The sequence below is a fragment of the Vicugna pacos genome, chromosome 7, assembly GCF_048564905.1.
Source record: "Vicugna pacos chromosome 7, VicPac4, whole genome shotgun sequence".
Taxonomy (NCBI): Eukaryota; Metazoa; Chordata; class Mammalia; order Artiodactyla; family Camelidae; genus Vicugna; species Vicugna pacos.
The window spans coordinates 4,254,954-4,270,340 of record NC_132993.1 but is presented as its reverse complement, the minus strand read 5'-3'; the positions used below and the strand labels follow the sequence as shown (position 1 = coordinate 4,270,340).

Here is a 15,387-nt window from a genome sequence, read left to right as displayed (position 1 = left end):
CCACCCAGGTCTTTCTCCTTCATTTTCCCTGGGGAACAAAAGCCTTAGACTGGAGAGGAAAAATCTCCACCCTGCAATGGTTAAAACCAACTGCAGATGGCGAACAGAATGGAAGAAGGGATGGATATCTATCCTAGAGGAGGGGCAGGACTATGTCCCAGACCTGATGGTTACAGGTCTCCCTCACACCCAACCCCTGAGACCTAGGGACACAGTGCTCATGTAAGAGTAAAGTTGAACTAGAACTACAAGAAACGTCCTGCCAACCCACTCTACATTGTTAGTGAGAATGCAAAATAGTACAGCCATAATGGAAAACACTGGCATTTTCCTTTCAAAATTACCTGTATGTTATGTATTTACCTAATTGAAATAAAAATCATATGTTCACACCAACACCTGCAAGCATACATTTATACCAATTTTATTTATAACTGCCCCAAACTAGAAACTACTCAAATATCCCTTAACTGGAAAATGGTAAGTAAACTGTGGTAGGAATTGCCATAAAGCAGAACCCTACTCAGCAACAAAAAGGAAGTAATAACTCATCTATGTAGTAATACAGATGAATCTCAAATGCATTATGCTAAGTTAAAGAGGCCAGAATCAAAAGGACACATACTTTACAATTCCGTTCATATGATGTTACTGCAAAGGCAAAAGTACAGGGACAGAAAACAAGTAAATGGTTGCCTGGGGCAGAAGCTGGCATCGGGGAGGACAACAAACGGGCATCAAGGACCTTTTCAGTATGACGGAACTTGATCTTGTTGTGGCAGTGACATACACTGTGGCAACTCACTAAATGGGTGAATTTTACCGCATGTAATTAAACCTCAATTGTTAAAAGTAAGAAAAAGGTTAGGGGGCCACGACCAAGAAGACAAAAATAGGAAGTATGCATGTAAATAACTAGAAAATGCAATGCTAGATGACAGATGCAAAGAGAAAATGTGATAAAGCATTCACATCGCTGAGACTAAGAAATCAATTAGAATGGTAAGTTTGAAATTCTTTCAAAATTAAATTCAATAGGGTAAAGAAACTCGAGCCTTAAGGGAAACCACCTTAAAAACAAAATGCAGTGTATAATCAATAGAAAAAAATACCAATGCAATAGAAAGCAAAAAAAGGAAAAAAGTATTCACCTTCACGGAGCTCACACAACAGTAAGGGAGACATAACTAAATGAACTGTCAGGAAATAAAAGGTGCTACAAAGAAAAGTGAAGCAGGAAGAGCGGGTAAAATGTGATGGGAACTATGTTTTATTTATTTTTTATCCTCCTCTTTTATTTTGAAATTTTTCAAACTTTCGCCAAAATGTAGAACATGGTATGGATTTGAAAATTTTAATGTAATTTAAATATTTAATTTAAATGTAAGAAACAATCATTAAAGAGAGTTGTGAGGAAACTTGCTTTACATTTTAGAATGAATTTTACATTTTAGAATGACCATTTTTGCAACTGTGCTAACAACCTGAAAGTAAAGAGCAGAAGCAGAGACACAACTTAAAACGCAACTATGCCCTCCTGAGGGTAACACAGACGAACTAAGAAGGCGGACAGGAGGGTAAGTTAGCACTTGTCTGGGTTATCTTCTAAAGTTGAGCTACAAAATTTAGGATATGAGGTATGAGAAAAGACAGAAATCACGGATTAATTCAAAAGTTTTTGGCCTAAGCAACTGGGTGAATGTTGGTATTATTTATTGAAATGCAGAAATCCCGCGGAGATCTGAGGCAGACGTAGGGTCAGAATCCACAGTGGGTTTGGATACTTTATGGTGCAGGGTCTAGTGTACTTTCAAATGGATATGTCACGCAAACAGATGGATAGGCGAGTCTAGAGTTCAGAGAAAGGTCAGCCCTGAAATGTAAGTGTGGGGTTCACTAGCACACAGACAGGATTCAGCTAGCACACTGAACAGAAGTAAACGTGCTGAGGACTTCGACCTGAGGACTCCAGCATCATAAAGGCGGGAGTCTTACAGATGTCTTGCCAGCCAAGACAAAATGGGGAGAGAGATGCGCCAAAAGCAAAAGAAAGAAATGTTTCAAAAAGATGGGAATCTTTAACTGATGGATGATTTCAGTTTTATTCGTGTCTTCCAAGTAAAAACTTACGAGACTACACAGCTGAATTACACACAGACAGGTTTTATCACATCCTGTATTCCTTTCTTTAAAAGATGAAGAGAGGGTCAAGAACAAGAGCATACACTTAAGTTTACAGTAAATCAAACATCAGTCCTTACGTTGAAGTCTAAACTCCCTTCTTCTACTGGAAATGGCACACTGGTCATACTCTGCTCTGGTATGAGCAGAGCAGAGTAACCTGTGAGACAACTGCTCTGTCCTACAAACACCCAAGCCACAGACGTACTCCACCCCACCCGCACACAGGGCTTTCAGCCTCAAATTTAAAGCTACGAAATAATAAAATTCCACCCAGACTTCTGTCCTAAGCTTGCACTCTCTGAATTTTCTCTGTACTCAACTCACTGCCCCTCTTCCTGCCACTCATCTCCAGCCTAGCTCCATTCTCTCACCTGATTTTGGCTTCTACACCGACAGAGACCAGGGAGCTTGAAGATTCCTCAGACACGGAGCGCTGAAGGGCCGGGACTGGCTGCTTGCTGTTGTCCACTTCTGCTTCAGCATCCTCTTCTGCTGACTGTTCTTTGATTTCTGCTTAATAGTAAACAAGAGAATACAAAAAGTCATTGTGTGTGTGTGTGTGTGTGTGTGTGTGTGTCTCTGCATTTGGCAATCTTTAGTGAATTCGTCTATAAAGCATACACTGTAAAGGAAAAAGAATGTAACAATAAATGACAATATCTAAGTAGCACAGGAAAAATTTACATATATAATTAATGGCACTGTTTACATTTATTCTCTATTATAAAATGATAACCAAAATAATGGAAAACATGGCATATTTCTCCAAATCACAATTGACTCAGAGAAGTTTCATTCTTTTGGTGATTACAGCAGTTCATCTACAGAACCAATGTATTTCAGTGTGACTCATAAAAAAGATTCCTCATAATCCATATAGTGAAATTATCGTTAATTTAAAACAAGCATTGCAGCCTCTAATTATCATCCATTCTAAAAGCTAAATGACTGAAAAGAACACACCTTGACTCCCACCGTCCTTTTCCATCATCCTCAAGACTCCAACTCCAAACAATCCACACACACTTTCTTAGTAGGCAACCGGACCGCCGAGAGGGTTTTCAAACACCATCACCCCGAACGTCATTCCTCCCTTTAAATAAAATGAGACACCCACTCCGTCTCTCACACTACACTGTTAGATGTTAATGTCACTGTCTCTCCACTGGTGCTCCTGATGCAATCCCACACTCTTGGCTCGATCTTTCGTTTCTAACTCGAAGTGCACTTAGACCTTTTGCACCACTACGCCCAAACCAAACAGACAAAGCCTTACAGTCCTTTGAGCTCCTCCTGTCTTTCCCTCCTTTCACCACCAAACTTCGTGCAGTGGGACCTAGAGTGGGTGCTCTCTACCACCTCCTCCCTCAACTAACCCTCCTGAAAGGCATCGTCCTCCCTCCACACCACTGTCCACTCCACCGCCACTGGTGGTGACAGGGCCACGCAGAAGCCTTCAAACATTCTGGGAAGTCATCTGGCACCAAGGAGTACTCCCTCCTTAGTGAAACACTCTTCCATCTTTTAAATGCAGGGAGATGTAACGGATTACGATGGGCACTGGACTCATAAAGACTTGGTCTCGAGTATCAATTCCACCAACTACCAGCTACACAACTTCATGGACAAGTCATCTCTCTCAGCCTCAACTTACTCCCCTGTGAAGTCAGAAAACTACCTACACCTCACGAGGTTGTTAACAAAGACTCAACGGTCTAGTACCTGTCTCTTCAGCTGGTTTCTCTGAGTGCAGCTCGTCTCCGAAGGATCAGGTTTCAACAGTCTCCTTGGGACTTACTGATTTTTAGTTCACTCAACTTCTCTAGCCCTAACTCCTCTCATGAACTCCAGATCGAATTTGAGTTACATACCAGACATATCTAGTGGCCTGCATACCCACTTCACACCAAATCTGATCTCTGATCTCTCAGATCAGCACTTCAGTCTGACTTCCCTATTTCTGGAACTATCAAAGTCTTCTAGATTGAAATTGAATTTTAGGGAAGTGCTCTGATGAATAATTCTAAGAACTACTAATTTTTTAGTTAGAAAAGAACAACAAATAACTAAATCCTATGAAATCAAAAAATTAATGATGAAATGTGGCATCAAATAATTTTGGTTTTCTTATTAAAAATAATGTTTCTTTTAAAAATCAAAATAGAAGAGTTGACCATAAATCAAGTGCTTGTGGAGCCTATCAATCCTGGCTTATGTCCTGTCTACTCCTAGGCACAAAACTGATAAAGAGCACCCAGAACCAAACCCACAAATATAAAATACATGTGCATCAAAGAAGGATTATGAAAAGATCTGCAAATTTTACTAGAATATTAAATTTCTATATGACGAAGGACCCACAAATGAAATTTTAAAACATGTCACAGATTGAAAGAAAACGCATGCAATTTGTATCCCCAAAAAGGTATTCAAATTCAGAATGTGTGAAGAACTCCACAGATGAACAAGGCACATACCCATGTGGGAAATGGACAAAGGACAAAACCCACACTCCTTCTCTTATGTTACTCAAGTCTGAATAGGCACACAACTGCTCAGCTACAGACTTTATTTGCTTTTTTTTGCAGCTAAGCATGGCAGGTTCTCACCAACAGAATATGACCAGAAGTAACCATGTAGTTTCTACTACCTAAAAGAAAGAGATTTGCTCTGGACTGAATTATGCTCCCTTTTTCTCACAGACTGGCCCACAGACATGTCAGCCACCAGTTGCAATGCTGCTGACGGCAACACCACTCAGGGGAGAGAGGGCAGACAGCAAGATGGAAGGAACCTGGGCCCATGAACAACCACAGAGCAACCCCATCAGCCTGGACCTCTCATTCTCAAGAATATTACATGAGAGAAAGATGAATTTGTTGTATGTAAGCCACTGCTGTAGCTGAGGGTCTGTTACAGCAGTTTAATCTATGCTCTAATCATACAGAAACTGCCATCAGCTGTGGAGAACTCTGCGACAAAAACAATACACACAGGTGGGCTGCTGAGACACACAGACACAGGTGAGGACGGCAGCGACTGTCGTGTTTGGAAATCAACTGAACCTTCCGTGTTGTATTGAAATATCTGGGAGAACTGTGACCTGCAACAGCTCAAGAAGCAGACTGGGTGCCCGCAGAGCCTGTGGCTGAAGGGAAAGCGCCTGCAGAGAGCCAGGAAGGAGCCCGTGCTGCGGGCCGCCTAGAGCTTTCACAGCCCGAGACAGACAGGATCACAGCACTGGCTTGAGAAGAGTCTGCTGGTGACAGAGTTACACAGAAACACCTTTAAAGAAGCAATTCATTTCTACCCACAGATGCCCAGGGCAGACGTGAGACACGCTTTTGTTGTACTATTTCTATTACGAGGTAACAAGAAAGGGTACGAGTCAAGAGAAGAGAACTGTAAAGGGAGAAAAAGATGGGGGCCTCAGCAGCTCACAGACAACGAGCCAAACGGACGAGGGTCCTGCAGTGGCAGAGTCCCCTGTAGGAGCTGGCTCCGTCCACCCTCCACCCCCAAATCACAGCTCCCCCAGGGCATCTGGCCTGTCTGCCTCTCCTCTTATGCTGCCATCTAGCACCATGGCCTCAAGTCAAAATTTTTCTTCTGGCAAACTGAGGCAAAACCTCAGGTATTCCCTTATTTTTGTCCCCCAGAAAAAGAAAGTATGAAACACTTCCAACATTTGGGGGGGGGTTGTTTATTGCTTATAACTAAGGGAAAGCAAGTGAGCGGACTGCCCGTCTCTCTCTAAATTAGACCGAGAAGGAAACGGGGAGGCTAAACACGAATGTTACTGGTAGGCTAGCAGGTCTGCAGGTACACAAACTTTTGAAATTTCAGAGGGGAAAAAAAAACAGATGCAAACAAAGATGTCTGTTTGTTTTTACAGAAATGGGACCAGGAGCAGGCCTGGCCCACAAGGAGGACAACAGTAAAGCAGCTTTCAGAGTTCACTGCCGCTTCTTTCCTCCTGCAGCTGTTATCGCTGCTGGCTCTGCCCAGGGACCCACCCTGGAGCTGCCAAAGACACAGGAGGGGCTGGCAGGTTCTGGTTTTATTTCTGGTTTGGATTTTGTTTTTCAATCATTTGCTTTTTAAGAAGTAAGGAAGAGTCTTATGACTGCTTCCTGGGGAGCAGATCCAGCCACAGAATAGAAACAGAAAAAGGTATCCCTCAATACGTGAAACTACACAGTAACAACCTATCCTTTTAAACTATCACTCCTCATTCAGTAGAGCAAGTTAGATTTCACTATCTGTCCAAGTCAAGGCGGGACAATTAAACTAGTGTTTATGTCTCTCTCTTCTCTTAGCCTGAGGCTTTAGAAGGCTGTCGGAGTTTGGCAGCAGGACGTAAAACAGACTTCTCTGGTTGAAAATGATATCCAAATATCCAACAAGAGATTTCATCCAGAGGTGCTCTAGATGAAATGACCACAAACGCAGAGACAACTGAGGGAACAGATCTGATGCCAGTACTCGGTTATCTGCACCTTGCACAGTTTCTACCTTTCGTGGGGTTCTACTTGTTCAAATGCTTACAGTCCAGATCTGTACAAATTAGAACAAGCAGATATCTTTTTTTAATCACTAAAAAAACTTAAGTGTTATCTTTTTCTTTGATATAAAATCTCCAGTGTATCTTTCTCCTTACTTTGAACCTGATCTAAAATACTGGCAATGCCAGTTGGTCACAAGATACTCTAAAGCCAGAAGGGTGGAGTCCTCTCCAATCCTGTGGGTGATGAGACAGGGGTGATTTTATTTGTAGCACCTGTTTGTGTTTAATCTCAAACCACCAGGTGTCACATGTGGGTGGCAACTACACTAAAGAGCCTACTTGTGTGGAAGGAACTTCCTGAGAGAACGTGGATAGCCTGTGCACTTCCTGCAACAGCATCGCCTATGTGCTGGGAAATCTTGGTGGTAAATTACCCCTAACTGCCCTTATACAATGCTATTCCACCTCTCATGACTCTTACTTTAGAATTCTAAGTAGTTGGTTCTATGACATGAAAAAGTTTAAAATTAATAGCAAAGGCTATTTTGCTGTGTTAGTTAAAATCAAAGGCTTGGAATTAAATGGTCCAGAATTTGCATCATGGCTCACTCATTTGCTAGCATCGTGACTTTGGCAACTTGCTTAACCTCATCTCCATTTCAGTTTTCTAATCATTTAAAAGATAGCTAATGCCACCTACTATAAAACTGTCTTTAGTAATAATAATAATAATAATAATAATAATAATAATAATAATAATAATAATAATAATACTGCTGCACTGGGCACTTAGCCCAATGCCTTAAATATACAGGAAAAGTAGGTATGTGGTAGCTGTTGATTACCTACATTCACACACTATACTCTAACTCCATGTTTACTTTTTACCTAGTTGGCTATCATCCACCAGATATGAATTTTTTTATGTCAGATGACACATTATTAAGTTGTATTGTGGGAAGTAAGAGAACTCGAGAGAACGTTTATTTAGCACCTCCTGGCTCTCTGCTACTGATTTAATAAATCATTACTTTAGGATGATTTTTTTACCAAACAAAATTTTAAGCAACTACTATGTAGCGTACATCCTAGTCCAATGGTAGACAGTATCAAACAGTCAGGATCCCTGTCCTCGGTGGATCCACAGCAGGTGGTGGTGACAGGACACAGTGACTGTCCTGATGGAGGCACAAGGTACGATGGCAGTTAGGGAGGAGGTGGGAAGAATAGCTTAGACAGGCTTCAAAAAGGTATCAGAAGCCCAGCTAAACCTGAAAGGACAAGTGTAAGTGTGCCAAATAGTCCTCTCACGAAACTCTTCTCTTTTAAAAAAGAATACAATATGATATATTATCCTCTTTGATAAGGAAACTGAAGTCTGAAAGTTAAACAGCAAGCTTGAGGTCACATAGCTAACAAGAGGCAAAGCTGGGATTCAGAATCAGACTCCTACGGCCCAGAAGCCCAGACCTGCTCCTTCCACTCCTACTCACGGCTGGCACGTCACCTGACCACAGCACGTAAGTTTAATGAGTAAATTAGTGCTAAAGAGAAATGTTACTATTTTACTTGGATGATGTTACTGAGGAATCATTTGCTGAATATAAAGAATGAGATGAAAGCTGAAAATACAGTTCTTCTCTTTATTTCTTAAGCACTACTGAACAAGATTATGAAGTAGAGAGAACGTTTACCTCACAGCCAAGTCCATGGAAATAAAACATTTGACTTTGAACAATATGAAATTATCTCCCCTAAAGGTTAAATAATTATTTGAAAGGGCTGTATGTATCATTTGTATACCTGTATATATGTATATCATAAAAACATATTCAGCAAACTCCATGCAAGCAAACAACATGAGACCATGATAGACTGTAAGATGTCAAAAATATTCTAGAATCCAAATATGGCCTCCTTACCAACACACACTACATTCCTTCAAAGCACCCTATCTTTTAATTAATTTTTAAATGTATTTAATCAGAGGTTCTAGAATGCTGGAGGGAGAAATTACATCCTTGTTTTTACTAACCTTTGAGATTAAGAATTCTAAAAACCCATCTGATTATGAATATATGCACAAGCAGAGTGGTACAGCAATACTCCTATCTCTGTCACCAACAGAAAGCAGAGAATTTATCACATTCAGTTTGCAGATATCCCCAAAATACCATTTACCCTCATCACTATTGCAAAATTACAGTAATTATACACTCGACTTTTTAAGTGTAAATAAAAAAAGAACACATTACAAAATTACAAATTTGGCTTTTTACTATTGATAATATTTCAATATAACTATTTTCCTTTGCAATATTATTTTATTTTATTCACTTTAAAACATTATTTGGAAAATAATCTGCCAAAGGGGTCAATGGCACAAAAAAGTGTCCTATTTATAGGATACAGAATCCTATTGGAAGATATGTCCTATGAAAGCAGCCATTAATATCCTTTATACAAACCAAAGCCTATCACAAAACCTGGGTGATGTTCAATATTGATTTTAAAATTGGTTATTATTATACATTGTGCAATATGAAGCAAAAAGAGAAATCTTATTATACACATACATATGTAAATTACAAAGAAGCACAGAGGATAATAAACAGAATATTTTAAATGGGCTAGTATCTGGTAGCTACTTAGTAAACACCAACATCCATTTTCTACTAATTATCTAAACAACATGTATGCTTCTATGTTTTAGTCAACTATTAAGTAGAATAAAAATCTTTTTCCTCTCTCTTACCTCCACAGAATTGGCAATACTTTTCTTGCTTTCTTTATAGTACTAAGACTACAGAAGAAAACATATCTAAGAAATTGTGTAATCATATCCTTTCCTTCTTTTGGACCTGACCTCTGAACATGACAGAACATGACCCACAGATTTTGTTTTCTTGGGATTTTAGTTATTTTACTTTTATTAACAAATCCTGGCTGACAGACTCTAATAAATGAATATCAAGTTTCACACACTATTCAAGGAAACAAAAAAGAGGCTATACATTCTATTCAACTGCCAAAAAAATGTATGTAAACTAACCACATACTATGATGCAGAGAAAACTCCAAAAAATATCTATTTCACTAATAGCAGACAAGGTAATCTGGAACAACCCTCCCACTGAAGACAAATAAGAAAGCTGAGTAAAATATTTTTTTAAAGTAAACAAATCTTAAAAGCATGAAAAATGAACACGGCAGTGAAGAATTACCAGACAAAACCCCAGGGTAGGAACATGAGGAAAGCGAGCGTGGTATTCAGGGCTGCCCTTCCCATGGGGGAATCAGCCTTTTGGGAAGAGGCAGCTAAGAGCATGCACGTTTGACTTTCGAAGACTCATGGATGGTCCTAGAAGTTTACAAACATTCAGGGATGGGAGCTCAGGGATGGCAGGAATCCCAAAGGGCTGGCATTGAGAGTAAGAGTAAAGCAGAATTTAGCCCCTGCAAGGGCTGCTGCACAGCTTTGAGTCACATGCTTGGAACAGAAAACAGAGCCGTAAAACTGAACTGCGGTGGTCCTAAAATACTAGTACCCCTAGGTACCAGGAAAAAATCCAAGAAAAAATCATCTTGGGGTAGCGGGGGGTGGGGGGGTACACCATCAATTTATTTCCACAAATAAACGGTCAGATACCCCGTCCAGTACACAAGCATAGATCATCAGCTATGAGGAGACAATATGACATGAACAAGAGCAGAAACAACTGCAACAAAGCCACAGACTCCAGACACGGGAATAATCAAACACCAAACCAACTGTATTCACTGTTATTAGTAAAGGTAATAAAATCCAAACATTAAAATTTTCAGGAGAGAACTGAAAACTACAACAAGGGGGAGAGTACAGCTCAGTGGTAGAGTGCACGCTTAGCATGCACCAGGTCCTGGGTTTTATCCCCAGTATCTCAGTCGAAACAAACCTAACCATCTCCCCCAAAACTAAAAACAAATATTAAAAAAAACTTAAAGAATTAGATTAAATTTAAAAAACTACCAGTTGCAGATTCGAAAAAGAATAACAAAGAAACTTTTAAAACATAATAAATGGACTCAACTGACATGCTTAACAGGGGACAAAGTTAAAAGGGGATAAGCAAACTAGAAGATCTACATAGGATGATCTATCTAGAATAAAGGACAGAGGGACAAAAGGATAAAACATCAAAAGGAGAGGGTAAGTGGCAACAAACACAATGATACAGTCTAATGAACATTCAATTAGAAAAAAGAATGGTACAAAAGCAAGATTTCAATATATAACAGCTGAGAGTTTTCCAAAGCTGATGAATATGTCAAAAAATCTCAAAATCTAAAATATAAAACATGTACAAAACCAACACAATATAATACAATTATAAATGAATGACAAAAACAAGGAGAATAGCCAGAAATATAATTGGAAAATTTTAAAACTCTCTTTGAACGTCTCAGAGATCAAAGAGACCAAAGCTATAACTGAAAACCATTTAGCAAATAAAGATAATAAGAACAAGTAATATCCAAACCTGGGAAAAACACAAGACGTCATGTTAAAAGACACACCACCTTTAAGCACCGTTTGAGGGAGGCTTAGTAATTCATAAAAATTAATTAAACATTTACTCCATAAGTTGGAAAGGATATGTACAAAAATTTATGCAGCTAACATGACACAAATAAATTTAATACAAAGCAAAAATACAAAAAAATATTTTTATATATTACTAATGGACAATTGGAAGCCAGTTTCCATCCCCCCCAAATGTACCATTTACAATAGCTCCCCTTCTCAGGGCTTTTGGTGAGAAGTTTTGCCCCCAGATCTGCTAAACTCATTCAGAGATAAAGAACGGTTAAATACCATGCCTAGACGTACAGGTAGATCACAATAGCCATTAAAACTGTCTCCAAATAGAAGTAAGATACGGGGGTCGGGGGACACAGCTCAGTGGTAGAACACATGCTTAGCATGCACGAGGTCCTGGGTTCAACCCCCAGCACCTCCACTAAAAAAACAATAATTATTATTATTGTTGTTGTTGTTGTTATTTTTAAGGCAGAAGAAGTAAGACAGACACTTCTGGGTGTGCAAAAATGCTACAGAAACAGACTTCTCTAGAATTTCTGAAGGCAGACAATTTCTGAAGAGGAGGTTGGGGTGGGTATTCACTGACAGAAGTGTTGAGGTGGTTCTTAGAAAAAGACTTGGGTAATTGAGAGAATGGTCTATACAAAGTGAAAGCCAAGACACAAGCATGCAACCAGTTTGAGTATGTTCTTCCTTTGTGAGAAATGAGGTCCCCTGGGCAAGACTGGAGTCTAGTATAAATTAAGTGCACTAGATAAAACTGTTAATGGTGTAGTCTGAAAGTGTCACTTACCTTGTGTTAATTAAAATACAGACGTAATGATTCAAGCAAATGTTCACCAACTCTCATAAGAGTTTGGAGATCTAATGTACCAGATGATGACTACAGTCAGTAATAGTGGATTACTGGAAATTCACTAAGAGAACAGAACTCTGATCAAAAGAAAGTAGGAGAAGCTATATTAATTTCAGACACAGCAGACTTCATAGCAAGTAAAGTTATCAGGGATAAATAGGAATATTACATGATGATAAAAGGGTCAATTCTCTAACAACACATAGCAATCCTTAACATATATGCACCTAACAAAAGAATGTCAGATGCATGAGGCAAAAACTGACTGAACTACAAGGACAAATATGTGCATTCACTATTATATATGGGGACATTAACTGCCATCTATCAGAAATAGACCCAGCAGACAAAAAACCTCTAAGGACACAGCTGAACTCAACATCACTATTAATTAACTGGATGTAATGAATATCTTTAGACTACTTCATCCAACAGCAGCAGAACATACATTCTTCTCCAGCTCACATGGAATGTTCATCAATAAGCCAAATAAGTTTGTTTCTGTGCCATTAGAAAAGAAGATCTAAAATCAATTAACTTAGCTTCTATTTTAGAAAACTAGAAAAAGAAAAGCAAATTAAATCCAAAGTAAGCAGAAGAAAATAAACAATAAAAATTAGAGCAGAAATCATTGAAACTGCAAACAGGAAATCAACAGAAAAATCAAGAAAATCAAAAGCTGCTTTTTAAAAAAGATCAATAAAATCGATAAGCCTCTAGCCAGGTTAACTAAGAAAATAAGAGAGGACACAAATTACTAATATCAGAAATTAAAGAGGAGCCAACACTACAGGTCCCATGGACAATAAAAGGATAATGAAGGAATACTACGAACAATTCTATGCTTACAAATCTGATAATATAAATGAAATGGGCCAATTCTTTGAAAGACACAATCTGCTAACACTCACCACAATAAGAAACAATCTAAAGAGATCTATATCTACTGAAATACTGAATCAATCATTAGTAACTTTTCAAAACAGAAAAGACCAGGTCCACATGGGTTCATTAGTGAATTCCACCAAATGCCTAAGGAAGACATTATACTAATTATTTACAATCTCTTCTGGAGGAGAGAAGCAGAGGGAATAATACTTCCCAACTCATTCTATGAGGCCAGCGTTACCCTAATACCAAAAATAGACAAAGACATCACTAGGAGGGAAAAAAAAACAGACAAATATCTCTCATGAACATAGATGCAAAAATCCTCAACAAAATATTAGCAAATTTAATCTAAAAATGTATAAAAAGAATTATACACTGCTACCAAGTGGGATTTACCTCAGGTATGCAAGGCTAGTTCAACATTTGAAAATTAATGTAATCCATCACATCAACAGGCTGAAAATAAGAATCACATGATCATATCAGTAGATGCAAAAAAAAGTATTTGACAAAATCTAACATCCATTCATGATTTAAAAACAACAATAACAACTTCCAGTAAGCTAAGAATTGAGGAAGTTCCTCAACTTGATCAAGAACTACTACCAAAAACCTACAGCCAGCATCATATTTAATGGTGAGAGCCTAAAAGCCTTCCCATTAAGAACAGGAACAAACAAGGTAAGGATATCCCCCTCTCACGACTCGTTTTGAACATAATCTGGAAGTTCTAGCTATTGCAGTAAGACGAGAAAAAAGAAATACTGATGGGAAGGTAGAAATAAAAAAACTGTCTCTATCCAAAGATGTCATGACTATGAAGGAAATCTGAAAGAAATCAACCAAAAAACTCCTAGTCTGTACAGCAAGGTTGCATGATACAAAGTTAATATACAAAAGTGCATCAGTTTTCTATACATTAGCAAAGAACAAGTGGAATTTGGGGGGGAAATTCACATTAGCAACTCCCCCCCCCAAAAAAAATTTAGGTATAAATCTAACAAAATACGTACAAGATCTATATGATGAAGACTACAAAACTTGATGGAAAAAAAAAATCAAAGAAGAACTGAACAGTTATTCCATGTTCAAGAACTGGAAGACTCAATATTTATTACCAAGATGTCAGTTCTTCCCAATTTGATCTATAGAGTCTAGGCAATCCTAATCAAAATCCAGCTCATTATTTTGTGCATAGCAACAAACTGTTTCAAAAATTTATATGGAGAAGCAAAAGACCTGGAATAGCCAACGCAATATTGAAGGAGAAGACAAAGTTGGAGCACTGATACTGTTTAACCTCAAGACTTCCATGAAGCTACAGTAATCAAGATTTATATAGTATTTGCAAAAGAACAGACAACAAGATCAATGGAACAGAACTGACAGTCTCAAAACAGACTCACATTAAATACAGTTGACTGATCTTTGAGAAAGGAGCAAAGGCAATAAAATGGAGAAAGACAGTCTTGTCAACAAAGGTGCTGGAACAAGTGGACGTCAAAGTGCATGCACACACATGCACATATACACACAAAGAATCCAGACACAGACCTTATGCCTTCAAAATACTAACTCAAAATGGATCACAGAATGTGAAGTGTGAAACTATAAAACTCTTAAAGGATAAAGTAGGAGGAAATCGAAATGACCTTGGGTTTGGCAATGACTTAACTCTTAAAACTCAACAATATGAAAATAAACTGATTTTAAACTAAGCCAAAGACTTTAACAGACAAAATAGTGGAAGAAGATGTACAGATAGCAAATAAGCATATGAAAAGATGCCTGACAACATATGTTATCAGGGAGTGTAAATTAAAACAATGAGATACTACTAAATGCCTATCAGAATGGCCAAAATCTAGAACACTGACAACACCAAATGTTGGGGAGGCTGTGAAGCAACAGAAACTCTCATTCATTGCTGGTGGGGATGCAAAATGGCACAGCTACTTTGGAAAATGGTTTTACAGTCTCTCACAAAACTAAACATTCTCTCACCATATGATCCAGCAATCTTGTTCCTTGGTATTTACCCAAAGGAGCTGAAAACTTACGTCTACACAAAAATCTGCACACAAATGTTTATAGCAGCTTTATTCATAATTGCCAAGACTTGGAAGCAACCAAGATGCCCTTCAGTAGGTGAAGAGATAAGCTGTTGTACATACATAAAATACAGTATTATTCAGCAATAAAAGAAATGAGCTATCAAAGCCAGGAAAAACACCTTAAATGTGTATTATTGAGCCAATCTGAAAAGGCCACATACTGTATGATTCTATGACATTTTGGAAAAGACAAAACTATGAAGACAGTAAAAAGAATGATAGTTGCCAGAGGTTAGAGGGGAAGAAAGATGAA

General features: G+C 38.5%; 1 protein-coding gene across 13 annotated transcripts in view; it reads right to left on the bottom strand.

Annotated features, from left to right (window-relative positions):
- KMT2C (lysine methyltransferase 2C) overlaps positions 1 to 15,387 on the bottom strand; it is a 235,008-nt gene that overhangs the window by 151,430 nt on the left and 68,191 nt on the right. For 10 of the 13 annotated variants that reach the window (XM_072964111.1, XM_072964116.1, XM_072964115.1 and 7 more), the window contains exon 3: positions 2,556 to 2,697. In XM_072964111.1, coding sequence (XP_072820212.1) covers positions 2,556 to 2,697 — 142 coding nt within the window. The remainder of the gene's footprint in view (positions 1 to 2,555; positions 2,698 to 15,387) is intronic. The other 3 variants (XM_072964112.1, XM_072964118.1, XM_072964123.1) reach the window with 1 other exon arrangement.